At 47.8% G+C, this 27,608-nt stretch overlaps 3 protein-coding genes across 3 annotated transcripts; 2 read left to right on the top strand and 1 right to left on the bottom strand.

Moving 5' to 3' along the window:
- Positions 1–74: 74 nt before the first annotated feature.
- Positions 75–15,413, top strand: LOC119374997 (GTPase-activating protein skywalker-like). The gene is given in 9 exon segments (XM_037645195.2): positions 75–422; positions 2,600–2,719; positions 4,196–4,303; positions 6,747–6,844; positions 8,558–8,592; positions 10,425–10,543; positions 12,632–12,871; positions 13,577–13,932; positions 14,879–15,413. Coding segments are annotated over 9 exon segments (1,560 nt in total). The 3' UTR covers positions 15,015–15,413.
- A 6,800-nt stretch (positions 15,414–22,213) lies between these two features.
- On the top strand, positions 22,214–24,365 carry LOC119374996 (40S ribosomal protein S12, mitochondrial-like). Its single transcript, XM_037645194.2, is given in 3 exon segments — positions 22,214–22,251; positions 23,332–23,627; positions 23,630–24,365. Coding segments are annotated over 3 exon segments (564 nt in total). The 3' UTR covers positions 23,860–24,365.
- A 566-nt stretch (positions 24,366–24,931) lies between these two features.
- LOC119374663 (trafficking protein particle complex subunit 2) lies at positions 24,932–27,535 on the bottom strand. Its single transcript, XM_037644825.2, has 4 exons — positions 27,192–27,535; positions 26,965–27,109; positions 26,411–26,496; positions 24,932–25,206 (listed from the first exon to the last, which is right to left on the bottom strand). The coding sequence occupies exons 1-4, from the start codon at positions 27,282–27,284 to the stop codon at positions 25,108–25,110; spliced, it is 423 nt and encodes a 140-aa protein (XP_037500753.1). The 5' UTR covers positions 27,285–27,535; the 3' UTR covers positions 24,932–25,107.
- Positions 27,536–27,608: the final 73 nt, after the last annotated feature.

Here is a 27,608-nt window from a genome sequence, read left to right as displayed (position 1 = left end):
AAATCAGGCGATGTATCCGGGAGTGCCACTTACATCCGGCTCGCTACTATATTGCTTACGCGGCGTCGTTCGGTATGCGTTACACGCAGGCGAAGACCATAGTGCGAACGCAGCACTGGCCCATCGACCACGTGAACCGGGGCGACTTGTGGCGCAAGCTGTGCCAAGGCCACGTCAAGATGGGGATTCCCGAGGGCTTCTACGAGAGCACGGTCAAGGAGTCCCTGGACGGCCTGTGGCCCATCAGCATGCCGGCCTTCACGGACCCCATCTTCGGCGAGGACTACATGCTCTCCGCCGAAGGGCAGCGGCGCGCCGAGCGGGTGCTGTACGTGGTGTCCGTCAACTACCCTTTCATCACCTACTGCCCCATCCTGCACCCGGTCGTCTGCCTGCTCCTGCACTACCTCACCGAGGAGCAGGTCAGTTTGATGCCTTCTGATTAGGATAATTTCTTCTTTGTATAATTTAAAAGCGAAACCTCGAGGCGTACTCTCAGTCGCGTCGCCGTGACGCACCGTTATTGATGGCGCTTGTGGTGAGCCTGGTACTATATTACCTCGCCGAGGAGCAGGTCTGTTTGACACCCTCTAAATACACTATTCATGATTTAAAAAAAAAACTCACAGGGTTCTATATGCATTCGCCTAAGACAACTCGAAGGCGAAAGCAATCTTCTTTTTCTTCTCAGCAGATGTATTGATCTTTCCCCGCCCCCGTCAGAAAGCTTGCTGCACATAACGTGGTTTTGCACAGCCTCCTGTCCCAGCGTCGGAAACACTGCAGGACTTCACCTGGTTTTGCACTGCCTCCGTGATCGGCCCATCTCTGACGATGTCATGTGATGACGTCACCATGTTACGTCACATTATGTGACGTCACTATGACTTCATAACGACGTCATGATGACGTCACAAATATCGTTATCTATGACGTTGTGATGCCGTCAACACGTGATGATGATTTTTTTTGCATCCCTCGTGTTGACGCTGCCAACGATCAATTTCTGCGTTTGATGACGCATCTAAGGCTTTCGCCTTAGTATAAAACAGCGCTTAACACACGGAGCAAAACAAGAAGTGGCACGCGACGTATATAGGGCAGACAGGCCGGTGCGTTAATGAGGCTTTTTGGAGCACAATAATTCCTTTGAAAAGAAATCAACTTTTTTGGCCAAGCACTTTTCGGAGTGCCAGTGTGTACCGTTATTGACGCTGAAATCCTGTTTGTTCATAATGATAGCTGTACAAGGAGAGGCGGGCGCATTTCATATATCGAGAAAAGCAATTGGTTGTGTTAGCCAGCCTTCTTATTCAGGGATGACCAGTGAGCTCCAACGAGGCGTGCTTCTGGGAATGACAGATGTATCGTTTTGACAGTGAGCATGCGCGCTCGCTTTAAGCTTTTTGCTTAAAAGCAACACGGCACTTTTCCTTAAACTCAGTTGCAAGAATCAGTGTCTTGAGTGTCACTTCTTGCTATGTCCCAATCTGCCTGTCCAAGTATATTTTTACTTCTTCTGTCGTAGCAAGTAAAAGCGAAAGCTCAAGGCGCATTCTCACAGTCGGCATCGCCGTCGCCGTGACGAACCGTTTATAGATGGCGAGTGAGCATATAGGTTGGGCCTGGTATACTACATTACCTCACCAAGGAACACGGGTCTGTGCGACTATCCGTGAAACGGCGTACGCGACTATCGAGTATGGGTGGAAATTCGCGAAAGGTTTACGGTGTAAGACAGTTCGCATGACAGATTCCGTCCGGTTCACTCTTTCGCTGTTCACCGAGTTTCGTACCCGTAAAACTCTTCCCTAAACCGTTTTATAGAGTGTATTCTGTAGGTAAACTTATACTGTGCAAACGTCGAGGTTGTGATGTCTGCGCATATGCCCAAAGCACGCACCCTTTTATAGATGGCTTCTTCGTTGCTGCGGAGAGGCTAGCTTCTCAGTGTCTGCGGGTTATCTTTGGTGCGTTGGAAGTACAGGATGTTCATATAATGCAACGGAGAAGGTAGTTCTGCCGCCACCGCCTTCGGTGTCGAACGACATTAACATGAAGAGCGCCGGTGCAGTGATGTTGTAGGTGTCACGCCTAAAGGTGCACGAAATGAAATGCGCGGGAAAACGTTACTTCATAGCTAAACGCGTAGAACGCAACATGCGCACCTAATTTGCGCCTTAATTCTTTGGTAAGAGCACTAGTGTCTCCTGCTTCGATTCCAAGCATAGCCGGCCGATCACTTACTTCCAGTTTTGAGAATGCTCATGCAGAGTCTTCTAAAGATAGAAACCGACGGTTCCGGTTGAAGCTAAGTGTTATATTGGATGCATGTGATATCGGAGCATAACCTTACTTAAGGAAAGGGCCAATTAAATGTCATAATAATTAATAAAAATTAATTGATTTAGTTCGTTTGGAAGATTGTGAGCATTTGGGATTGTTGCGGCACCTGGCGGGACAGATATCAACCACGTGCTACTCTCTACGTCTGAGATATTCTGGGTGACCCACAATCTCAGAGGCCACGCTTCTTTCTACGTGGCCTCTGAGATTCTGGTGCCACCTTCAAATTTTTTTTTTCTTTTTCAATGCGCAGACGTACGAGTGCGCCTGCGCCCTCATCGAGGGCACCGTAGTGCGCCACCTGAGCCAAACGCGGCTCATGTACGACACGTCGGCCCACACGCTCATGAAGCTGACCAAAACCTAGCGGTAGGTGGACGACGCTTCTTCGCTATTACGCGCTACCGATAGAAGCAGAATTTGTTATAGGCGGAGTTAGCAGTACACCTTACCTTATAGGGGCTTGCATTGTCGGGTTGCTGGACTACAACAGATGGAATATCATAACAACAAGGTTTAGTCGGTTACAACTTCAGAAGTCCGCGGCATTTCTTCCTCGGAGGCGGATGGATACAAGCCTGCACCAATGGGCGCGCACTCCAGACTGACGTCACGGGCCGGACGGCCGGTGACCTCGCCTTCGAGAACATTGCTAGGCATGGTCGGAACTATTTGTTTGTCGCGGAGGCCATCGGCTGTCGTGCTTCGGTCGTCTGGGCAGGTCCTCTCCTGACTTCTGAAGTTGTATCCTACTATATATGGTTGCTTGTCGACACCACGTTTAAAGGGAGTCAATAAGACGATCATCATCATCATTGCTAACGCGTGACATCACATTTACGCGACGGAGTACGTATATGTGGCGTTACACGTACCCGTAGCTCTGATTGGCCAGGAGAGCTTGCGCGACATACCTCTACGATCGATTAGCTCGAAATTGCGCCACTACAAGATGTGACAAAAAAATGCCCCCACCTCCCTGAAAGGATCGTGAGGAAGTGCGAATGCATTTCTTGCGCCGAGAGTACACGGCGTAGTAATTTTAATGGCGTAAAGCTGGACACATCGACGCGCTCAAGTGTCTCCCTTTTGGGCGCCTCTTTCAACGAACGCTTCCTACGTGCGTTCGTAATCACCTCAGGGATGTTGCCACCGCCTTCAATGCAGCACAAACGCGTTTAGAACGCGCTGTTTTCAGGCTGTGCCAAGGCAGCACAAACGCTACAAACGCATTTCAAACGCACTGCATTGAGGCGGTGGCGCAGGGAGGAGAGGCGAACGGCGAGAGAAGGAGCGGCGAAGCACTGCACCTACCCTCTCCTACACTCTCTCCACACACGCGGGAGCTCCGCCGAGCTCCCGCGATGCGAGCGCCCTCACACGCCAGAGCGCGCTCCTCCTCTCCACTCACTCTCCGCTACTCCGCCCGCACCACCTGCTCCGTTTGCTAGGGCGAGGATAAGCGCGCGCGCCCGCAGCTGTTGCTATGGAGAGGAGTGAGAGCGGAGAGGCGCGCGGACAACGCCGGACGCCTGACATAGCCCGACTAAGAAATGCATTCGCATTTAAAAGGCTGAATTCGACGACCTCGTCAGCAATAGTACCCTGGGGCGTTCCTCTGTGTGCACACACACGCCCTCAAGCGTTGTTTTACAGGGCTTGGACGTGCGTACAGAGGCTTTTCACATTAGCGTGACGATGCACCGCGTTGGCGCTGTGGAATTACAATCGCATGCTTCCCATGCATTGCCAGTGACGCGGTTTAAAGCAAACGCAAGGGGCATAGTAATGCTTTGTTTTAAGGGTGCACCCTATAATTCGGTCATTTTGTTTACCGCATGCGTAGAAGAAGACGTACAACAAGCTACTGCGCAAGGTACAGCGGGAGGAAGACCTGGAGAAGATATTTCTGACGTGGCAGCTATGGATCTTCCGCGGGCTGCCCTTCTACCACCTGGTAAGTGTACATGATGGCTCTGCCAAAACCCGGGCGAGAAAAGATTGTTCATCAGAATTCATCTACGGCGCGCGATTGTTCGTTTAGGCCAATGTAGCCGAACGCTTCTAGAAAGCCATTTGCTCTATTGAAATAACAATGCGCCTTACAGCTAGGTTCTTACCTTACAGCTTCCTACCTTACAGAGTAAGGTAGGAAGCGTTCTAAAAATAAATCTGACACGAAATCGGTGGTTTTTGTTCAAGTTACACTAGATAGATACATATGATATCGGAGCATAAGTTTACTTAAGGTAAGAACCAATTAACTTTTCAGCCTTAATTAATGAAAATTAATTGAATGAGTTCATTGAAAGAGCAGACAGTTTTATTTTGAACAGCTGGGATCGTTGAGGCGCGCGGTGCAGATCTCATCCACGCGCATATTTCTGCGTGGCCCCTGAGATACGATCCGGCATCGCGCCGAAACACAGTTAATCCAAGGAATACATCAAGGCACACGAACGCGGACGTGCGAGTGAGCCACTGCCAGAGGCCTAAGTCGACGATTAGGGTCGCCTCCAATTTCTGACTGAGGTGGATGTAATCTTGAGATGAAAAAAGGTGAACGTAGACAAAAAAGATGCTAGCTTGGGCGAGTAGGCGATTCAATATCGGCGTAACTGCACAGCGCGAATTGCAGGGGACATAGGAGAGAACCTGCAGCACCTCTGTTGCGTCCATCTCCTCCGTCCTCGTTCAATATGCGATGTACAGCCCATGTCAGTATTCAGGGTTTTCTCCTCAATTTTGATTTCTGTTCTGCGGGGAGGATGTCATCAAAACGGGGCGTAGGAGGGGGTTGGTGGGGAGTGGATGAGTGTCTGTCTGTAGGAAAGGAGAGGTGCTGCGTTGGTGTGGAAATATTATTTTCTTAGGGAGAGGGGGTATAAATCTTTGTCGATATTAACAAAACAGGACTTGCCGCCATTAGGAGCCCTAATGCAACAGGACCCGCCACGATGGTCTACTGGTTATGGTGCTTGTCTGCTGACCCGAAGGTCGCGGGATCGAATCCCGGTCGCATTTTCGATGGTGGCTAAGATGCTCTAGGCACGTGTACTTAGAGTTAGGTTGAGGCACTTATACTTAGATTGGTATACTCTGGTCATCGGCGGAACGCGCCGTCTTTTATATATCGGTCATCGAACATCCAGCGTTATCGCTGGCGCTCGCGTAAGCTCTCGAATAAACAGGGGTGTGCGAATATTGGAAAGTTTCGAATATTCGTCGAATATTAGATTCGAAATATTCGTATTCGATTCGAAAATCGTGTATTCGAAAAGTTTCGAATAATCGATAACTACGATTATTCGAAATATCTCGAATATGCGATTCGATTATCGTGCATAAAAATAACTCGTCTTCCACATTTCTGCTGCGTTCGTATAGCTAAAACGTTGCCTGCCGAGAGGGAGCGATATACATCGTAAGTACACGGAGGCACGATATCGGCCTGCGACGAGCGCCCCAATACCAATGATTTATTGCTGGTGCATCTCCGACGTGCAGCGCTGTTGGCGATTCATGTAACCATACATTTTCAATATTATGCGGCCGTAACGTGCCGCACTACCACTCGTTCGCTATGCGGGAACCACTTCTGAAGAAGACAGTGACCCATGTGACTGGTGGCGGACTGTAGGCACCTTCAGATACCCCAGTCTGGCAAAGCTTGCCCCATGTACCTCCCTATACAGCCACTTCTGTTCCAAGCGAGCGTGTCTTTCAGTGCAGGGGGGTGGGGTGTGGTTGTCTCTGTTAGAAGGGAGCGCCTGCTGCCTGATCATGTGGAGCAACTCATATTTCTCATGACTAACATCTAGTCATTACTTTCATCGTTCCGTGATATTTGCTTGTGTTGTGATGTGCACTGTGCTAGCCTGGACATTGTGTTCGGGAGATAGCAGTGTATGTTGTGTTGCCAGTCAGGCTGTCAATGTTTTCTTTTTTTTCAAATAGCTACATGTTAAATAAAATATTGTTACTGTGGAGGCATTTTTCCGTTGGTATTCGATATTCGATTCGATATTCGAAGGTGGATATTCGTATTCGATTCGTATTCGAAAAATTTGATATTCGCACACCCTAGAATAAACTTGACTATTCGCGTCATGCATGTAATCTTATTCTAATGTTCTTGCTCTGAGCGAAATGCACGACAAGTCTTGCACGATATGCACGGCGTAATCTTAACAGAATGATCTCAAACAATCGCGAAGCTTCTCAAACATTGCGGCGCGGTCTGCGTCGAGCGTTGTTAACAGTATTTGTGGGTGAAACCCGAATACCTCGAAACAATGGAATAAACATGCGTGTCAATATCGTGGTTTTGTGACGTTAAAAACCTAACAACTAATATTAGTAATGCAACAAGACTTGTTGGTTGTTCCTTCGGGCTGCAGGTGCGGACCATGGACTGCTTCCTAATCGAGGGAGTGAGGGCGCTCTACCGCGCCGCCATGGCCATCCTCATCCTGTTCGTCCACGACCACTCGAGTGAGTCACGTGCCTACATAGATAGATGGATTGCACCGACGCCCGCCACGTTGGAGGACGAAAGTGTCCGCCATGTTGTAGGAACAGCAGTGCCAGATAGCTAGCTACATCTGTTGTGCTCGGAATCATCAGGATACTGTGTTCTTGACACTGTCGAATTACCGCCGTATCGTCGAATACTGTGTAATGGCGGCATTTTAAGCCAGTCAGAGTGTCTTAGCCGCTATGTTGGAGCACGAAAGCGTACGCCATGCTGGAGTACCAGCCATGCCATCCAGGTAGCTGGCTGCATCTTTTGTGCTTGCATTCCTCGGGATGATGTTCTGTACACCATCCCGAGGAATTTGCACCGTTTTTTCGAATGTTATGTAATAGTGGCATTTTAAGCCAACCAGAGCGTCTTAGCCGCCATGTTGGAGGACCAAATTATCCGCCCTATTGGAGGACCAATAATGCCAGATAGCTAGCTGCGTGCGTCGTGCTTTGGCATCCTCGAAGTACTGTGTTCTGGACACTTTCAAATTTCCTCCATATTGTCGAATTCTGAGTAACGGCGGCATTGTAAGCCAACCAGAGAGGACTGGTAGCAGCTTTAAGGGCCAATCGGAGCTGAAAAATTAAGAAGGCGTATTCGGCAACAAGTGGCGAAATCTGACACAAAGTTCAGAATATCACCTCCCCTGGTTACGCTGTAAATTGAATTTGCCTCATCAATTTGGTCACCTCACCAGGCCTACCTAATCAACGCGCTTGAACGTGATCAAAACCACGCCGTGCGCTTCATTGCTAAAGATTACAGCCGACATTCGAGTATCACTCACATTAAATCTTCGCTATCATTGGTTTCCTTAGATTGCCGCAGAAAGATCGCTTTCGATCTGCTTATTTCCCAAAATAGCATCTGGTGAGCACGAAACCGCCCTCCCTCTCTCCCAGCCGACACGAACGTCTCGCCGTGTTGCCAATAACCGTTCCTTCAAACGCATTTCGGACGCACTAACGCTTTCAACTCATCATCCTTACCAGTAGCACTTAAAATATGGAATGGTTTTCCCGATAATATTGTCAACGATTCATGACCCTATACTGTTTCGTCACGAAGTAACCACTTTTTCATGACTAGTGACTTCTACCTTCCGTTCTTTTCGCCAACTATTGTATAATTTGTTACAGCTACGTGATCTACCCTTACAATGAATATTTATGCATTCTTTTTATTAGTTGTATGCACCGTTTGCCCTCGCTAACAATTATATAACATTATTTTGTAGTTTTATGTGCCATAACATGTATAATCGCGTTTAATGCTTCCATATAGGTGATCTTATACCTATATAATTCCCCCCTCACACAATACTCCTGTTGGAGCCTATGGGGGCTTTGTGAATAAATGCATAAATAAATGAATAAATTCACACAAGCCAATAGCGTTTCCAATGGCGTCTTAACGACATTGAAGCAGGTTGTCTGTGACATTTAGTATGATACACTGACCTCCTGTATTGCATTCTATAGCAACTATGTTGGAGCATCAGTACAGTGAGTAAGCTGCGTGCCTGAACTGTCTATGCCTGCGTTGTTTTGTTTTTGAAGAGGTCTTCGAGAAATGAGTTCACGCTGCTAAAGCATATTCGGCCTAAGTTGATGTTCACAAAGCAGCGCAAAGCGACGCCGCGATGGCTCGCGTTCTTTCTTTTTTTTTTTTTTTTTTCAGAAGAATATCCAACGAGTCGATGTTCACCAGAATTTTCGGCGAAGGAAGAGCAGAAACAAAGGTGAGGGTTCGAACCGCTCAACCGACAACCATGCATATGTGTTGTACCGAAGCGGTAGATCGAATGGCTATGTGTAATGTATGTTTGTGCGTGCGTTATATATGTGCATGTTACCTTGCAAAATAGTTTTTTACAGAGGGTGGAGTGTTTGAACCGACCAATATACCATTATGAATTTGTTAAAGAGCCCTGCAACACTTTTTCAGGCATGGTCAGAAAACGCTGCTGATCGGTAGTCGAGGCTCCTGAGAACACGCGAGCCGAGCATTGCAGCGCAGCACGGCTTTGCTTCTGGCAATACCGGTTTCCCGGCCCCTACCAAAACCCTACGAAAATGGCATGAGGGCAGCAGAGGTGAAGAAAATGACGGATAAACTCCTTTGATGAAACCATTCGATGATTACTTTGAAAAGTGTTGCAAAGCCCCTTTATGGTATGAGGCCAGTTGAAAAACCAATTTTTTTTTTTCAAAGTGTCAATTTTTTTTGGTTTTGGTCATGTTAAATACGCAATTTATCGCCCATCATTTTGCTGAACAAAGTTTCTGTCTACGCAGTTTCCTTCAAACATAACAAGCAAAAATGTTAGACCACCCGTCCATCTACGAAACAGAAACTGAAAGTGCCAGTTTTGTGTGCATCGTAAGATTCGCTTGAGGTGTAGTATATTTGTGTTCGTATTTAAGAGTCATATCAAGTGCGAACATTAATAAAGCTCTAATATTTTCAACACGAAACGTTCAATCATAAAAGTCATAAACTTCCCACAAGGTGGACCCGCCACGTCGTACATATCAGGGACATGTATGTTGCCTCTCATCATTAAATTTGCTTTGTATGACGCTGTGTGTCATTTCAGGATTGGCAACAGAAGCACATTTGATATTTTGAAGCAAGTTGGCATCGAACCTGGCCTCTACACTGCAAAAGCTTGCCTCACAAATGATCGGCACACGTCACGAAAGCGTCCTATCACGGCACCGATGCTGCAAAGCAAGCTAGAAAAAAAAAAAGGGGCAGTTGCCCGCTCGAGCAAAGGCACACAAGAATAAGGCCAGGATGGAACTAGCCACAAATATCGAGGATTTTAGGGCTCTTGATCACCTTGTGTAAGCTCTGCACCTGTTTCAATCTTTTATGTTGATTTTCTCAGAATTTACATTTTTGGTATTTTCCATACTCGAACATTCATAACATTTTTGCTAATAAAGATTTCTCATAAAAACTTGGCACACTTCCTTATCACATTAGTGGTGGTGCAATGTACCTCAATAAGCAAAATCGTGCCACAAGATTAATATAGCTGCCTGTTATACAAAGGTGCCCTAGTGTTAGTGCATAATTTTTTGGTTATTCAATCACTATAATTTTAATACTCATCTGATATCTCATCTGTTTTCGTTCATTGCAGTGGCCAAAGCCTCTTTTATCGTCTCTGCATAAAATTAGGTTCTTGTATTGAGTGGATTTTAAGTTAGGTGTGTTCGCGTAAGGCCCACTTTTAATGAAAATTTTAATTATGAAAAGTTAGCAAAAAATTGGGCTCGCTTTATATGCTCACATGCGCTTAAAAAGTGTGCTTTATTATCGCGTTAAAAAAAATTCCGACACTTTGCCTCATATGAACATCCTGACCACGCCAGCTGTGTTCATAATATAACAAGAGCAGCAACGTAAATTGTTCCCACAAATCTCTTCAATTAGCTACCTTAAAATTGATTTCGTCCGGCGAGCAATAACTACCAGTATAAAGGCCTGTCACTGTGTAACCAACGAGTCTTCGGGGCCTACACTGGCGTGACAGCTGCAGGACCCTCCGGCGAAGGCGGGATGGATGCGGCCGGTGCCTTCTTGGACCGGGTCGTATTGTACCTCAGGGACATGCCGTACAATGTGGACTTTTTCCTCAAGACTGCCTACGGCATACAGGTGCGCACGAGCACACGACTCCTGCTGCGTCCTTTGCATTTTTCCAGTGTTGGGTTATATCAGGAGCATCCACGCGACGCCACGATCTTTATCACCGCGCTAGTACCCAAATATGGCTGCCAACAGGAGCGCCAGGATCCTTTTACTGCGGGTGCACCTTCGACAGTGAGTGCCATAGGGGGAAGGCGGGGGGAGGTGGGGGTCAGGCAAACATGCTGGGCCTGCTGACTCCCCACCCCCATGCCCCTGCCCCCTGGCGCTGCCCCTGGGGCCACAATGGCGTCAGCACAATGCATCATTGCAAGTCATTTTATATTCTGCTTATTTTTCCCGCTAGCTGCGCGCAGGTTTTTTTTTTTGTATTATCACTGTGCACTACTGGAGCAAATGCATATTCTCTATATACATGCGCAAGGAGCTTAGTCGCACGCCCGTGAAATGCATCTCCAAGGCAGCCCTCCTTCTTTTTTTTTTTGTCTGCCTTCCTCATCATATCATGTACGCTGTATACTTATTATTAGCAAGAAATAGATCGATATTCTTGCTGTTGATTTATCGCTCAGGTGCGCGAGACACCAGTCGTGTCTGTTATGCTTCACGTGCCTTGTTTGCGCAGCTTTCTGCGTGCCCCAAAGATGGCGGCTGCGATGACGTCAGTGCAAGCCGTCTATTGCCAGGCCAATCCGCAGCTTCCACAGCACGTACACTGCTGTAGAGGAACGCAGGTTCGGGCATCTTCGACAAACGCACCGGGGCGCCCTAGTGCGCCTACTTCGTCTAATCATCGTGTCGCCGGGGCGCCCCGGTGTGAGTCCGCCTTTTTTTTTCCACGATGCCACGGCGCATGCCGCATTCCCTAGAGGAAAAGTCACGAACGCCTCTTGATATCTGGCGCTTTCGTTCTGGCAACTCCGGTTGCCCTGGGCCCTGCCAAAACCCTACCGAAACGGCAGAGGGCAGCAAAATCAAAAAGATGGATTGTCGAAGATGCCATCAGATGAAATTCGGGTTTTCACCGTGGTGGTTGAACAGCGCTATGGCTGCTTCAATAGTACATATATATGCCACTTATGATGGTCACGTGTGCCATGTGCCATATTGGCGTCCTATTCACATGCTCCAAAGTACTGCTGAAGATGAGTAAATTAAGGTGACGTGTGGAGTCTCTCGCCATGCTGACTGAACAAAAGTGTAGGGCCAGTCTTGTCGATGGCGTCATCTTGAGCTGTTACGAACCGACCATGCGCCCTCGAAACATGCGGCAACCACGTAATGGTCCGTTTCCCAAGAGTCAATAACTCGCAGTCAGGCCATGTATGGGTGATCCCTGCGTGGCCTATACACGTACGCGATCACCCATACCGGCAGGGCACCGTCCCCCATAGATATTCCGGGTGACGTGATGCCCTGCCGCAATGGTAAAGCTGTATGACATTGCGCCTTCTCAAAGTATATATTTCCTCATTCCACTGCTGCCGAACTAGGCCTAAAAGTTCATATACAAAGAAGCTCTGACCATGTAAATTTCTCCTCATTGACTGTATACTTCAATATTCTCCGCAGGCGGCTAGACAGCTGACCGGACAGCATAGATTAAAACACGATAAAGATTTCGTTGCTGTCCACCAGGGGTGGTACCAGTGGAAGGCGCGGGGGTACAGCACCCTCCCCCCCCCCCCGCCTTTGTCCACCTAAAGCAAAACATGGTCCCCTTCCCTGCCCGATCGAAGGAACTCACTCGTGATGGGTACCCCCTCCCCCATAAAGGAATCCCGGCGCCGCCCCTGCTTTTCACGCAAGGCAGCGGCTGGCCAGAATACCTGGAAACCCTTAAGTATACATATATGATCGTCTGCTTGTACGAACACACGGTCACATCTTCTCAAGCTAGACACAACCATATATAGTTTCGAACAGGTAAGGTGTTAAAGCGCAGCGATGTGATGTGGTTTTCATTTTCGACGCGAGTTAATTGTCACCATGGCGTCTTCCAGGTGATTCGAGATGCATTCCACTACTTCCGCGAATGCAAAAAAAAAAACGTTCAACATAAGTTACAGGCCTGATGCAGTGTGCGCACGCGCGCAGGGCGTCAGCGCGAAGGTGCTCAACGATCAGCTGCTCAAGTCCGAGGCGTACGTGCGGGGACACGCGGGCAAACGACTGGTGGGCTCGCCGTCCTCGGACTCCGGCATCATGAGCGACCGTCTAGAGATCACCTCGTCTGTACTACGCATCAAGAAGAGCCGATACAGCGCTCCGTGCACCATGGCGACCGGCATAGCCCAGCTTTCCAACTTCCACTCGGAGATTCTCAGCCACGAACAGGTGCGGTGGCACGCGGGCTCAACGACAAGGTGTATCTTGTGCAAAAGTGCAACTTCAGTGTCGTCTTCTTGTTCCCGTCTTTGTGCGCTTACGGTTTCATAATGTCTGTAGCTGGTATACCAGCAGACGCGTAGTACAAGTTGACGTACATCTAGGGCATAAATGGAAACGCTCGGGTGGCATTCGAGGGATTCAAGGACATGATAACCGTGGGGTACGAGTTCCGTCAGTGGCGCTGCCAGCGGAATGGTTTCGCGCAGGCCGGGCGTAGCAAGAAATATTTTTCGGGGAGGTGGGGGAGAAGGGGGGAAGACAACCACCCTTTATGTAGGTTTGTGCATGTGCTTGTATGTGTGCATATATACATGCGTAATTGAAAAACTTTCGGTGGGGTGGGGGGCGTTGAACCCCCCCCCCCCTCCAATCTACGCCAATGGTTAGGGGCGTTCGAACCGAAGAAAAACGAGAGAAAAGAGGATAGGGCGCCAGATTCACTACATCTGTCCCCAAGAGAAAGTTCGGTTGTAGTGACCCTCGAGCTTTCCGCAGTAGTATTGAGTTTGTAACTCAAAGGTATGCCACAGCCACAGGTGTGATTTTGCGAGAAACGGGAACGTGCTTGCCCTTAGAGCGTGCGCATGCGCCTCCACAAAGGCTTGCGCGACCGACGCGGTCACGTGTTTTTTGTTTTCGGCGTCGACGCAGATGTGCGTCCTGTGGAACTGGCTGCCGCCGCGCATCACGACGCTCCAGCCCGAGCTCATCTACTCGACCAACGAGCACGGCAGCAGCCTGACCAACTTCTACGTGCACACGGACACCTGGGAGCCCACGGTGCTGGTGCTGCTGACGACGCGGGGCGAGCGCTTCGGCGCCTACTGCTCCACCCGGTGGATGGAGCGCAAGCAGGCCTACTTCGGCACCGGAGAAACGTTCCTCTTCACGTTCGCGCCGCAGGCCAAGCGCTTCGCCTGGATCGGCGTGGGCGCGGCGCGCGACGTGCCGCACTCGGCCAAGCTGTTCATGTCCGCCAACCAGACCATGATCCTCGTCGGCGGAGGGTGCGTCTCATCCCTTCTACCCGACTCGCTACGCTCACCCTTATACAGCGTATAAATCAAAGCCTCGCGCAATGATTGGAGTACAGACGGCTCTTTTAAAACTATACACCAGGAATCTGTACCTACAAGGGTGCCCCTTCCCTTTCAAAAGACACACCGCTTTTTTTTTTTTTTTTACACCATGAAAGGGTGCACATAGGGGTGCCCCTTCCCTTTTAAAAGACACGCCGCTTTTTCTTTTTTTTTTTTTATACCTGTGCTCATAGAGTGAGGAGGGTTTCCAGAAAAACGCAGTGACAAGGACACGGGTAGAAAGACGACACACGTTCATGTGTCCTTGTCACTACGTTTTGCTGGAAACCCTCCTCACGATGTGCAAGTTGCAAGAAACTATAGCTCAGGCACGCACTAATCTCACGTTGCATGTAGACTTTGTAGGCATCTCAAACGCTGACTGTTGGGAGCAAGGTTTGCAATGTTGGCTTGCTGCTGAATAATCTGAACAGCTCTCATGCAGCGCGAAATGACACACGGACACGGCAAGGCACATGAGTGGTTGGTGTCCTTATGTGCCTTCTCGTGTGCTTGTGTCGTTTCGCGCTACATCAAAGCTGTTTAGACTGATGGGGAATAATAAACCAGAAAGTGTGTAGAAAAGGTAAACTTTTGTGCGAAGCATCAAAAGTCCAACTTTTTCTGTACCCTGGAAGGGTACTTTCGTGAGTAAAAAGGTACACCCAGTGAAGTGTATAAAAAACAAAGGGTATCCCAGGTGTACTTTGTAAAGTGTTCAAAAGGGTGCCATCTATTAACTCTTTCAACGGCCAATCTCCACATATTTAGATTAATGTGCTTTAGGTACGTGTCATTCCTCCTACCAATTCTAGCCCCCTTTAGATCCACCTTACGATTAACCTTGGTATATCACGCTTTGGTCTGCCCGCAGGAACGGCATGGGCCTGTACATCGACCAGTCGCTGGAGAAAGGCCGCACCGAGCACTGCGACACGTTCGACAACCCGCCGCTAGGGGCCAGCAACGACTTCGTCGTCAACATCTTGGAGGTCATCGGCTTCGCCTGACTTTTTCGTCCGCTGGCCTATAGCTGGCCGCGAAAAACAATTTGTGAACGATTCGCGACAATTTGTGAACAATTAGCGACTCGTCGTCAATCGCTGCAGCCAGTGGGCGACGACTTGCGGCGTCTAACACGATTAATGGACCGTTAGATTGCCCGAACGGCCGTTCTTGCCGTGTTCACACGTGCGACATTGTTGTTTCTTTTTCCTTTTTTTTTTCTTCACGGTGTGACTTTGTGCTGCCGGTGCCAAACCGCGAATTGACGTTGGCAGTGTCCCGGCTTGTACGCTGCCCCGCGAAGATAACGTTGATTATATGTGTTTTATTTGGTTTAGGTAGTAATCTACAAATTTGTGTGTAGGTCTGTGTTTGGTATGTGCACGTTAGCGAGCCCCGGATGAATTGAGTGCAAGTAACACTTCCGGGGAACACGTGGCACCGACCACGATGTCGTCCGCGTGTCACATTTGTACTTACGTTTTTGCATTCTTATACACGAATAGTTTCGTATCATGGCAGAAAGACCACATCTAAAAAGCACGTCCTACTAGGTTTTGATTGAGTAGCATGCGATGTGTCGGGTATTCAAGCGGGTAATTGCGCATGCCCCAATTGTTAAGGGGGCGGATGTGTCTTTCGGTGATGGCGTTGCCAGCTCCGGACGCTATCTTCGGGACTACGAGAATTTAGGTTTGTGTAAACTTCATAGATGTTCACTTTTATGAACACTACGGCTCAGAGCGGAGTGCCGCCAAGAATCATTGCCGAGCGTCGACCAATGTTCAGCTGCACTCACTCCTCCCCTCCCTCCAAACATCGTCCCTCGCATTTTCGAATTGAATTCGTGGAATGTTTTACGTGTAGTTTTGTGGTAATCCCTATTGCTTTACGCAAAGTCGTCGATCGAGAAATAATAACATTCAGGTGCGCTGATCGACGTTGCGCATATAACTTGATTGTTTTTTTTTTTTTTTTTGCACAAGGGTCGCTTATTTATGTGTTCCTGCTGTGTAGTTCTCGTGCGTCAGTTGTACCTGAGACCGAGTAATAAATCGCATACGTACGGTTTCGATTTTTACTTACAAGTCGAAGCGACGCACAACTATTATGCACACTACGAGTACGACATATACAAAAGCAACGTTCCAGCATGGCCGTGCCCGTCCTAGTACCTCGACCGCTTGTACAAATGCACGCACGCTGTGTAACTGGGGGTGACCGGAATTCGCCCCACCCAATTCAGGAAGTTAGACGTTGGCTCGAAAGTTGTATGAAACCCCAACAAAAAAATAAAAACTGGTATAGAAACGAGGTAATTGTTCAGTTGAGAGTTGTATATGATACATATGATATCCGAGCACAAGTTTAGTAAAGGTAAGAACCAGAAAACTCTCGGGATAATTAACAAGTGAAAAATTTATTGTAGAAACAGACTGTTCTAGAGTGGGTATGGGCCATCAAGATGGCACATATCCTTGTTGGCACATACCCACTAGAGAACAGTCTTGTTTATTCACTGTGCATCATCTCAGTGGAGGGTGAAGGAAGGGCTGACCTCACCGCGTAGTGTGCGCCTCCCGCTCGCCCAGTGGCGCTCGCGTCTCGCGCGCGCGCGCCCGGTGCTCTCACGTTGTCGGCGTTGTCGTGCCTGCTCCACGGTGACGTCAACTCCAGGTGGCGTGTAACGTGCGCTTCGCGTAGGGTGCCTTGATGCAACACCACCTAGACTAGGTGGTGTTGCTTGATGCCCGCTTCGCGCGGTCTCGTCCACCTGGCGGCACTGGCTCCGCGCCCTGACGTTTGATCTGCGGGTGCGTTGTCGCCAGTTGCTGCTTATTAGTGGCCTGATTATATTTTGCAGTAATCCCGCGGTTGCAGATATTGGTTGGACCTCCATCGAACGTGCTTTCGGATTCATATGTTGCAACAGCCGCAGGGACATTGCTGTGTTTGTGTAACACGAGAGCTTCGCGATTTTCGTGGATGAGCTCATACAACGCATTGGGAGCATGATTATGGCCTAAACATTTGCACATCACGTCAATTCATGTCATGAATTGTCAATCGTCATTGTCATGATCATTCTGATGTTCACGAAATTAAACTGGTAACTGCATCCCGACGCAGGAGGATGAAGGGAGGGAAGGGAATATGGAAAGATTGATCGATTGATAGATGGCGGATAAGATGGATGGACAGGTAGACGAGATTGAAATATCAGAGGTTTCCGAAGATAGATAGATAGATAGATAGATAGATAGATAGATAGATAGATAGATAGATAGATAGATAGATAGATAGATAGATAGATAGATAGATAGATAGATAGATAGATAGATAGATAGATAGATAGATAGATAGATAGATAGATAGATAGATAGATAGATAGATAGATAGATAGATAGATAGATAGATAGATAGATAGATAGATAGATAGATAGATAGATAGATAGATAGATAGATAGAAAGGTTTCCGCTATGCCTACAACGATCTCCTCTGCGTAACAGCCGCCAACCTCGAAGGCTATGCTAACAAGGACCGAATTCAATTGCGGAGCTCAAAATGTATCATGCCCGCGTCATTGACGTTGTGTTTTTTTCTCACATTTTTGCTTCATAATTTTTAACGATCAACAGCGCAAAATGTCATGTAGTCACGCTGCACCACTTTGAGGCGATTTTATCAGCTGCCTTCAAGACGACAGCGCAATGGATACAACAGTGACAATTTCAAATCGTAGTCTAGATAGCATTACAATTAAAGCATACATTTCCTTAGTAGGCAATGTCGCAGTCGCTTCATAAGCAACGTTATCCTCACCACGATAATACATACTTTTGGGTGTGCTTATTTCCAGGCAGAGGCTGCTGCGCCGCGCGGCGCACGAGCCACCCACACCAGAAACGGCTGCTGCGCCGCACGGATGTGACGTCATGCACTTTTCCGGTTTGGCGCTTCGTTTGAATAATAGTATATGGTTTGAATAGTCGGGAGTGTCTAGCGTTACGTCTAGACGTAACAATAGAAGCTGTGAAAGTTACGTCCAGACGTAAAAATGAAAATGTTAGTTACGTCCAGCGTGACTACAATACAAAACCGGCTTGTTAAACCCTCCGAACTGATCGGCAGCTGTGGCGTAGTTAGCTAGCGCAGCACATAAAGGACGGGTAAGGTCGCTGGTTCGAGCCCCTTCGCAGTTTGTTTTATTATTTACTTTTTTTGGTCGCGCTACTATTGTTTTTACATTTGCGCCTCCTCATACGGCCTCCCGTCCGCCTGACTTGCTGCTGGTGGTCCTGTCCACAGGCCCTTTGATGATGACCCTCGCAGAATTGGCTATATTTATTATATTTATTATGATAAAGTGTTTTGCGAATTAATGCTCTTAATCGGAGAGACGCAGGAGGACACGAAAAGTTCAAATGCAGCTGGCTGCATCAGTTTCTCCGGCACACGCGTCAGGAATGTTGATTTCCACGGTTTATCAAAGTTTTGATGACAAAAAGGCGGACTGCAACGTAGCACGCCGAATATGCAACAGGAAACTTTTTTTATGTCGCTCAACATACCGTCACCACCTGACGAGGTAACGGCAGGCCGCTTCAAAATACTGACGTGCCAAAGTAATGCTATAGGCGATTAGCACTTGATAAACGATACCCAAGGCAAGTGCCAACTGCATTAGCCCATCTACCTACAAACAGCACGGGAGCATTTCCGTAGCAACGGATGAGAACGGCCGTACGTTTTCTCACTTAGCAAAACAGCCTGCAATGCAGTAGCTTTGGCCTTCGGAGATCACAGGCTTCGTAAGTACACTTCGCAGACGCAGTGGGGTTTCATGCATGTGCGTGCGGACATTCACACGCGAACTGTGGCAAAAGCATTTATTTCATCGTCGACCTTGCCCTTCGCGACAAGCAAAACTCAGCGGCAACGACACTTTCACCTTCCACAACAACACGCTTGGCCTTGCAATCTAGAAAATGCAGTACGTCCAACAACAATAATCCACACTTCACACTGAGAAACTTTATGGTGCACACACTCAGATGAAGCTGCGGCGCGGTGGACGGCCGCGCTAGCTCCAACCTCCAGGATCAACTGGGCATCCTGCAATCCTTTCAGGCAACGACGACACAAAGTCTTCGGTCCTCTTGGGGGCGGCCTAGGCCCAGGCCACGAATTTGCCGGAGTTTTCAATAAGGTTGTTACCACCACCATACATCGCAGCTACCATGTCTGCCACTACCTGACCACCTGACCTGACCTGACTACCTTTCGCAGGCGCAGCGCCATGGCGCCCCCTGTATTTAAAATGCTTGCGATATGTGCTTAATAACAAATGTAGGCTAATTGACTCGTAAAACACTTGTTTAGTAATATTTTTGTAAATTTAACGTATTATTATATAATAATTTATACATTCAAATAGCTTTAAGTAATAATATTTAAAGTGACGTCACTTCCGTGCGGCGCAGGAGCCACTTCTGTGTGGGGCTGGCTGCTGCGCCGCGCTACAGTGTACTAGAAGGGGGCAGTGGAACGAACGGAGCGGCCGCGCCGCATCTCGGGTGATGCTCCGGCGGGCGACCGTAGCGGCGGCGCTGTAGTCACTTTGTACTGAAGCTGTGGAGAGTGTCTGCATTTGGCGCGCGCTCGTCGCAGCCTACGAACGCGTGTAATTGCGCGTTTTGAGCGCGTTAATGCATTACTGAGCTTCAATCGGTGTCTCAACGCCTGCTACGCGCCATGGTGCATGAGTGAATATGCACGCAGGCCAAAATTGCGCCAGATATTCCCTGTTCTTGGAGCCTGCCGATCCCCAAAGAAGGTGACAATCGGATTTTGCGCACATGCATCTAGCTGCTCACTGATTGCTGTGCGGTTTGCAAGCAGCACTTCGAGCCGCGATACACTATAAGTGACTACGAACACTGACTACGAAGAAATAACGAACCATCGACGAAAGCCTACAATTCTTCTGCCGGCAGTCTCTACGATATATCCAGAGCATTGATCTCTGTATGAGCTTCAATGCGCTCGACTGTTTCATGAGTAACTGAGTACAAATGACTCTATCGCAACATTATATTAGTGACGGCTGAGTTCTGCCAGTTTTGCGCTGTTTATTTAATTCTGGCAGGCTATCTTGTTTCAACAGCGTACTTCCGCGGTTACGATGCATCGGTTATGCGACCTCTGAGGGCTTAAATACCAATAAGGCGAGCCAGGAAGCCGAGCCGAAGGCGCGTGTTCACCTCCGAGGCACAAACTTCATGCATCAGGGCTTATCTCAAGCATATTAAAATGCACAGATGTAAATGTAGCCCGTCGGTTATTCTGCCTAAATTCATTACAGCCAGTTCGCATTTTCAATGGACAGCTTATATTGCACTTTTCCTGATCTTCTATTGATGCCATTAAAAAAACTTCTTTTTGACAACGTTTTGTATTGTAATTTCATTGCTTTATCTGCAAAGTGTCAAAATTGAAGCCAGGCCAGGGGCGGTGGTGCTCTATGCTTGCGAGATTATGTTTATATATATATATATATATATATATATATATATATATAATATATATATATATATATATATATATATATATATTTACACGCACATATACGGACAGTAAAGTATCCCCTCCCCACCCGGCGCCTAGCAATTAATAACAATATCCGTGCAACGCACCGGAGGACGACTGTTGTTTGTACCGTACCGGTCGAGTTAACTTTGCGTTCCAATACCTTTGAGCCCTCGTAATGTCGACGTCACATTTACAGCACATTTGTAAAGATACGCACCGTACACGCAGCTTCGCCAACGCGCGGTAAATGTTCGGTGTGCTTTCGGCACAATATCAGCACACAGCTTTCTGAGCACAGTTAAATTCCATTAGAACAGCTCAGTTACTCTGAATAAACTAGACGCCGAATCAATACCAGAAGAAAGCATTAAGACAGAAGAAATCAGAATAAGACACGCCCTTTTTGTTTCCTCTGTCTCTTTCTTCTGGCGGTCGTTCGGCGTCTAGTTAATTGAGAGTAATTGTTCTAAATATCCCAGTAATGAGTTCGGCTCAATTACACTGAGATCGTGAATATTCATGGTCGGTGTCAGCCTGGTTTTATTTTTATATTTTGTGTACTTTTCAGCAGTGACTTCGGCTACAAGAACTGATTTGCAGTATCACTCAAAGGCATATATGAAGCAAGCATCCATTAAAAGCTTTGAAGTTTCGTCCATAAAGGCGTACGACGACAATTCCTACGCTTAATAATGATAGACACGCAACGAAAGCCACATCAGTGCCGATTAGCCGGGTGCCGCTGACGCGTCCAGCAGTTCTAGCGGCACGTTCTAGCGCGCGGCGCCGCGCGCCTTCAGTACCGAGCGACTGCAGCGCCGCCGCTACGGTCGACGCGGAAGGCATCAGGCGGCGAGGCGCGTTCACGCCACTCGACAGTTCTAGTACACTCTAGCCGCGCGGCGCAGGAGACGCTGCCTTATTTCCAACGTTACTAGATAGCTTATTTCGATATCCTCATCATCGCAATCACCAGGCTTTCTGGTAAAATAAGCGCCCTATTTATTTTCACGGCACCATTACAATACATTTATAAATTTCCTAGCTAATGTCGCAGCCTATAAGTAGCATTAACCCACTGCAATGCAACGCTTAGTACACTCTACTTTCGGTTGTGCTCCATTCGCTATCATCATCATTACAATCAGCGAGCCTTCCGGTAATGTAAGCGCCGAACTTATTTTGACGGCGTTTGTGACCGCTGCGGCGGTGCAGCGTGCTTTTTTGCGGTTCAGTGGTTTAGCATCGTTTAGAAAGCTTTGCGACGCAAACTCCACGATCATGAATTGCCTACGAAGTCTGGGAACGCATTCGCCCAACTGACACTCCACGCGACCAAGCCGTGTCGGAGTAAGTGTACCGCCTAGGCGGATTTTCTCGCTCCACCAAATAGCGCGGATCCGTCTCCGCTTATCCACGAGTTTCTCATTGTAAGCCACACCATAAATCAACGTCCCTGCGCTCTCTTACCGCACTCGCAGTATTGGAACTCTTCATGCATGTAACAGGAGCATCAGCGAAACATTCCTCGCTGCTGATTTCTTGGCACACCTGCCGTCAGACCACCGTGCATCAGACATGCACACACGTTTCGTACGTCGGTTCAGAAACATGGCACAGCTGGTCCTTCAGAAGGAGCGCGTTCCTAGGTTATTAAACATTGTTTCACTCTTCCAAAGAGAAGGCCAACCTTACGCCGAAGCTATGCACTGTTACGGGGAGTGCGCGTAGTGCGGCACCAACGAACTATCGGTCCACATGTCGTTCGACTGTAGGAATGGCACGTTCAACTTACGTGCTGCGGTGAACGGTAGACTCGCAAACTGCGTGCACACATGTTCAGTGAAAGGTTGACCACGCCCGCTACACATACCTACGACAGGTGCGGAAATGACGTAATTTCCTTTAAATAAGCATACGCTAGGCTTTCGAACCAGTATATTGGTGAAAGAACAAAAAGCCAACTGTAAAGACGTTAGCGTTCGTTTTTAGCCCGCCCCATCTTACCAAGGTTGCACCATTGGCCGTTGTCGCGTTTAAATATTCGTCCTGTCGAATTATTCGATGATGTAATATCGATTCGAACGAGACACCATAGTAGAAGACTATCTACTTGTTATTGAAATCACACGAACTTGGCGCAAGAACAGTCATAACCGCATGACTTGCGCAGCGCGAGCATTTTTCCAGGAAGCAAGATTGTGTGGGTTCTATCGAAGTTTCAATAAAGCAGTTGTTAGACTTCATCCTGTCGTCTTCTACTCTGGTGTCTCGTCCCCAGCGCAGTTTAAATCTCAAAATAATACTTACGACACATTCGTCTGACAGCAAACTGTAGCAACAACAACAAAAAAAGAAACCCATCACCAGCTTTAGAAGTTTACCTTTCCACGTTCTGCAATGCATCCGCGTCAGAAAAAAAAAATGCGGTTACGGCAAATGAGAGCACCCATTACTGCTTCGAGGTGCGCAGTACAGAGCTCAACACACTTGTCTAGAACATTGGAATGGCGCGCTCCGGACTACACTGACAACATTGCCGATTACACGTGGTTCCAAAGAGCCCAAATTATAGCATGCATGACCACTTGGGATGATTGCTCAAGTGTGGGCTACCTAAAACTACTTTTTATCAGTATACGCGACTCCGGAGTGTGCTGGAACATGCCATTCCAGCATTCTAGACGGCGGTTCAACTCTACTTATTTTGTCGCTGTTTCCATTTGCAGGTCTATCCTTTTGCGCACCACGGCGTGGCAGGCGAGCCTGCCGACCACTTATGCCAGCAAGTCGACGGCAAACGCTCCCGCGACACTGCAAATCCACAGGCCGAGCCTGCCGACCGTCCAACCGGTGCGTCACCGGTTTCTTTGTCCGGTTCAAGGGCAACCTCACCGTGATGGCCTCATCTACGACCCGATCCTTGAAAAGGTGCATGCCGGCGGCATCCCACCACCCAAGAAGAAGCGCCGCCACCCACTAGACAGCAAGCCCTTCATGAAAGGCGTTGTGATCAAGACGCTCATCAAAAGCCCAAGAAGCCAAACTCGGCCAATCGCAAGTGCGTACTGGTGCGTCTCTCTAACGGCAAGGAGGCGACGGCCTACGTGCCCGGCGTCGGCCACAACCTGCAGGAGCACAGCGTCGTCCTGGTGTACAAGTCGAGGACAAAGGACGTCCCGGGACTCAAGCTCAAAGTGGTGCGCGGGAAGTATGACTGCGCCCACGTAATCAGGAAACCGCAGGCCGGATCGTGAAAAGAGTGTAGCGCTGCTATTGTTTCAAGTGGCTCGCGCCAATGGCTGCTGAGCCGAAGCTCCTGTTGCTTGAGCGGAGCAGTTCTAGGTCATCACTGAAGAGCATTGTTGTTGAACCGAGAGCCACATAGTGCTCTCAGTAATGCCTTGTCCTTGTCTTGCATGACCTTACTGGCACTGTCAGAGCTTTCCGAAACGACCAACCCGAAGTGACATTAGCTTTGATGCAGCTGTGTGTCCAGGTCATTCACGCAACCTGCCGATGTTCGACAGCAATTCTCTTCAGCAGCATTGAAGTGTGCTTGCGTAACACTGTTGTTAGAGGTTGGAAAGATTCTTTCGTAGTTTATTGAAATAAAGAAGTGATGCAGGAGTATCCCGAGTGCCTCAAGTAGTTTTAAAGAAATCTGTCCTATGAATGTAGCAGTTCCTACTCCACATAACACTGCAACGTAGTATCAGTAAGTTTATCTTTATTCCAGCACAAACTTGACATGTGGCTCCCACTTCTAAAGCCAACACAATTCTCAAACAATTACTGTAATGCTGTCATGTTCGAGGACAGCAGCCAACTTTATTCTTGCTACAAGTTTTGGAAGTCTACATGGCTTTCAAGCTTTAGTTGATTGAAAGTTTTATAGCAGAGTGCATGTTTGGTTGGAAAGGAAATGCTACTCTGGGTCCTCAGGTTAGATATCACCGCCCCAAAGTTTAAACTGAACCTTTCTTTTACTCTTACCGCCAACCTATTTGGACAGCTGTTTTCCACTACAATTCAGACCAATTGCAGATGAGATATAATCGGAGGTGGTGGTTACGTGAACTGATCCTGACAATAGTGTGCAAATTTGAACGCACTTTATGGTGCAGTGTGATGCCACCGCCACTTGTACACTTTCAGAGCATTAGTCATACCCGCCAAACGTCACAAATTTGCACGAATTCTACCAATTCGAGTTCACTTTACAACTTTACGAAGGTATTGCAAGTAGGAAACGCTGCATTTGAACATGTTTCTGTGAGAAAAAGAAGACACTAGATTGGCAAACCAAGATAGCAGTGGTTTTCACAGAACAGGTTTATTACCCTGACCCCCCCCCCCCTCAGAAAAAAAAATATTCAAAACGTGATTCGCACAAAACGTAAATGATTTCAAGGCAGAGCTGATGCTCGTGGATGTTGTGCAAGCACGCACAACCACTTGCAAGTTCATTCTTTTTCTCGGGATGTGCAAGTATGCAGATGTGCTCAGCCCGTCAAGTACTTCCTGCCGTAGAACTTGGCCTTTTCATCAAAAGCCGCCGACTTGATGGGAGTGTTGTGCTCGTAGAATGGGTTCAACGCATACTGAAAAGTAGAAAAATAAACGGTATTCAAGCAACCGTACTTAAAAGTCTCTATCTTTGAAATTTCACTTAGAGGAATACCAACAAAAAATTATTATTCTCCAGTTATACTGGGTTATGACCTAATAAAAAATGTCGGCCATCGCAGTCCCTTCCACCAAGAATTCGCGCAAGTGCTCCGTCCCATAGCGCTCACTTATTTTCGTGATGTCAAGCACTTCTCGAGTGTTTCAGAGAGCTGACTTTCCCATACAGATTCGCGTTGTGTGTTGCTGGTGTTAGGCCGGTAACTTGAACATCTTGGTAAATTTTGTCAAAGATTCTGACACCTCTGCTCAGCCAAACGTAATGTTTTAGGTAGTAACGAAGAACCTTTAATTTTAATATATATAATATTCACAGTAGCCAATAAAAAGTACTTGCACATTTGTGATATCGTGCTAACGTCCAGATGCTTAGCTTTGAGCGTGAAATTCAAAAATTAAACTGTGACCTTCGGTTCCTCTTCTGATAGTAAGCCTTAGCAAAATTAATGACAATAGAGCTTTAAAGGATAATTATTCAGTAGAAACTGACTTGGTGTTTTACTCTAAAATGTGGCAAAAAGGAAATTTGAATTAAGTTTAAAACTGTTACGGTCGGCATCAGAAGTGTAGAGACCACTAGGTCTGAGAAAACACTGAATTTCTCAGCAATTTGTGACTGTATTAGGCAGAAGTGAAGAGTACATGTTGTTAGTGCGTCTAAAGATAGGCGGCCTGCCAAAGTAGCGGGAATATTTAGCTTTTTCTTGCGTCACATAGTCTCTAAACTTTCAATAAATGTTGGGGTTTTACGTCCGAAAAGCATTATATGATTGAGAGACACTGTAGTGGAAGGCTCCAGAAATTTCAACCACCTGGGGTTTTTTAATGTGCACCTAAATCTAAACACACGGTCGTCTAGCATTTTGCCTCTATAGAAATCCGCTGCGGACGGGTTCCATCCCGCGACCTTCGCATTTGAGCACTGTAAGCACTAGACCACCATGATGGGTTCTCTAAACTTTTGGAGCCGACTGTACATCCACAGATTACCATGGCTGACGAATGCTGTCACGGCACAGATAGCAATTATAGGCACAAACTATTGTTTGGATAATAACAGCCAGCATTGGTTGAGTGAATTGAGCGAACCAGCAGATGGGATGGTTATGGGCTTCGTACCTTCACGTAGAACTCGTACATTTCGGTGCAAAAGCTCTTGATGCCGTCTTCGTTCTTCACGTCGTGCAGCACGAGGAAGCGCATGCCTTTGGTGACCTCGTCAAGGGTGAATGATGTCAAACAAAACATGCCTGCCCCCTCCCCTCCATCTCAAAAGCGAAATCTGTAAGCATACTTAAGATATCGTTGAGTTTTCGCCTTGCACACTGAATTTCATAATAGTACACTAGATGGGAAATCTGGCGCTAGTGTCTGTGAGTGCTGCAACTGACACTATACTGCAACGATTGGCACTTCAGCCAGCATGGGAGTGATGGGCAATACATGGATTCGCCTACGCTTCGTTCTTTCGGCTTCATGTGGCCTGCAGTCGCTTTGTCGCAAGACGAAGTTCAGCAGTCCCACATCACCACCTTGACCCTTTTAGGCTGACCATTTCAAATCGGATCAACACTATATGAAAACGCGTGTACACACTCGTTTCATACAGCAACTTCTACGTTAGTGCGAAGACAGCGTGAGAGACCAACCACGTCGGTCACCGCAAGGGATACGGTTCGCCGTGACGAAGGCTGAAACAAACCATTCGTTGAACTTGTCGACCACTTTGAGGTACATGTTGTTGGTGGCCCACATACACTCGTCCACCAGGTCAAGGGCGGCGTGAGCGATGAACTGGCTGAGATAACGGTGGTCTTCCTGATCGAAGGCGACAAGAAGAGTGCAAGCATGAAAACACAGCATTTGTGTTTCAGTCGTAGCCGACAAAGTGGATGCTTACCTTGTTCGCCTGCTTGTTGGCGGGGTGGAACTCCATCTCGTAGACTGGGTTGTCGAAGTGACCGACGATCACGAAGTAGTAGGACCCGGACATCGTCGGAGAATTGTCAAAATAACTGCTAACTACTTTCACCCGGCGATAACGACAGCGCGAGCTGTTCGCGAGGAAAGCTGCCCTTCGTAAAAAATATTGAAGGAAGAAAACCTACCGACGCGTCTTTCTTCTACTGGAATGCATGTCGGGACAACCGATCTGGTGACAATGGAAATGATAAACCGAGGACAAAACGGAAACTCGAAAGCGATCGTTCCGAACCAGCTTGTAGGCGGAGACGGCGAAGTCCGTAAAGTCAGCGAAGAAAACGGCTACTGATGGCTCGTATCGAGTCGGACCGCGCCGGAGCCAAAGCACTTACAA

Source organism: Rhipicephalus sanguineus, chromosome 11 (genome assembly GCF_013339695.2).
Source record: "Rhipicephalus sanguineus isolate Rsan-2018 chromosome 11, BIME_Rsan_1.4, whole genome shotgun sequence".
In the NCBI taxonomy this organism is placed as follows: Eukaryota; Metazoa; Arthropoda; class Arachnida; order Ixodida; family Ixodidae; genus Rhipicephalus; species Rhipicephalus sanguineus.
The sequence above is the reverse complement of the archived record's forward strand: the minus strand, read 5'-3'. Positions and strand labels throughout refer to the sequence as shown.

Excerpts from the sequence above, each read along its gene's own strand:
- LOC119374663 (XM_037644825.2), bottom strand. The coding sequence starts at position 27,284 with ATGTCCGGGTCCTACTACTTCGTGATCGTCGGTCACTTCGACAACCCA. Across the intron at positions 27,110-27,191 it reads CCAACAAGCAGGCGAACAAG|GAAGACCACCGTTATCTCAG; the intron begins GTAAGCATCCAC and ends GCCTTCGATCAG. Across the intron at positions 26,497-26,964 it reads AGCCTTCGTCACGGCGAACC|GCATGCGCTTCCTCGTGCTG; the intron begins GTATCCCTTGCG and ends AGGTCACCAAAG.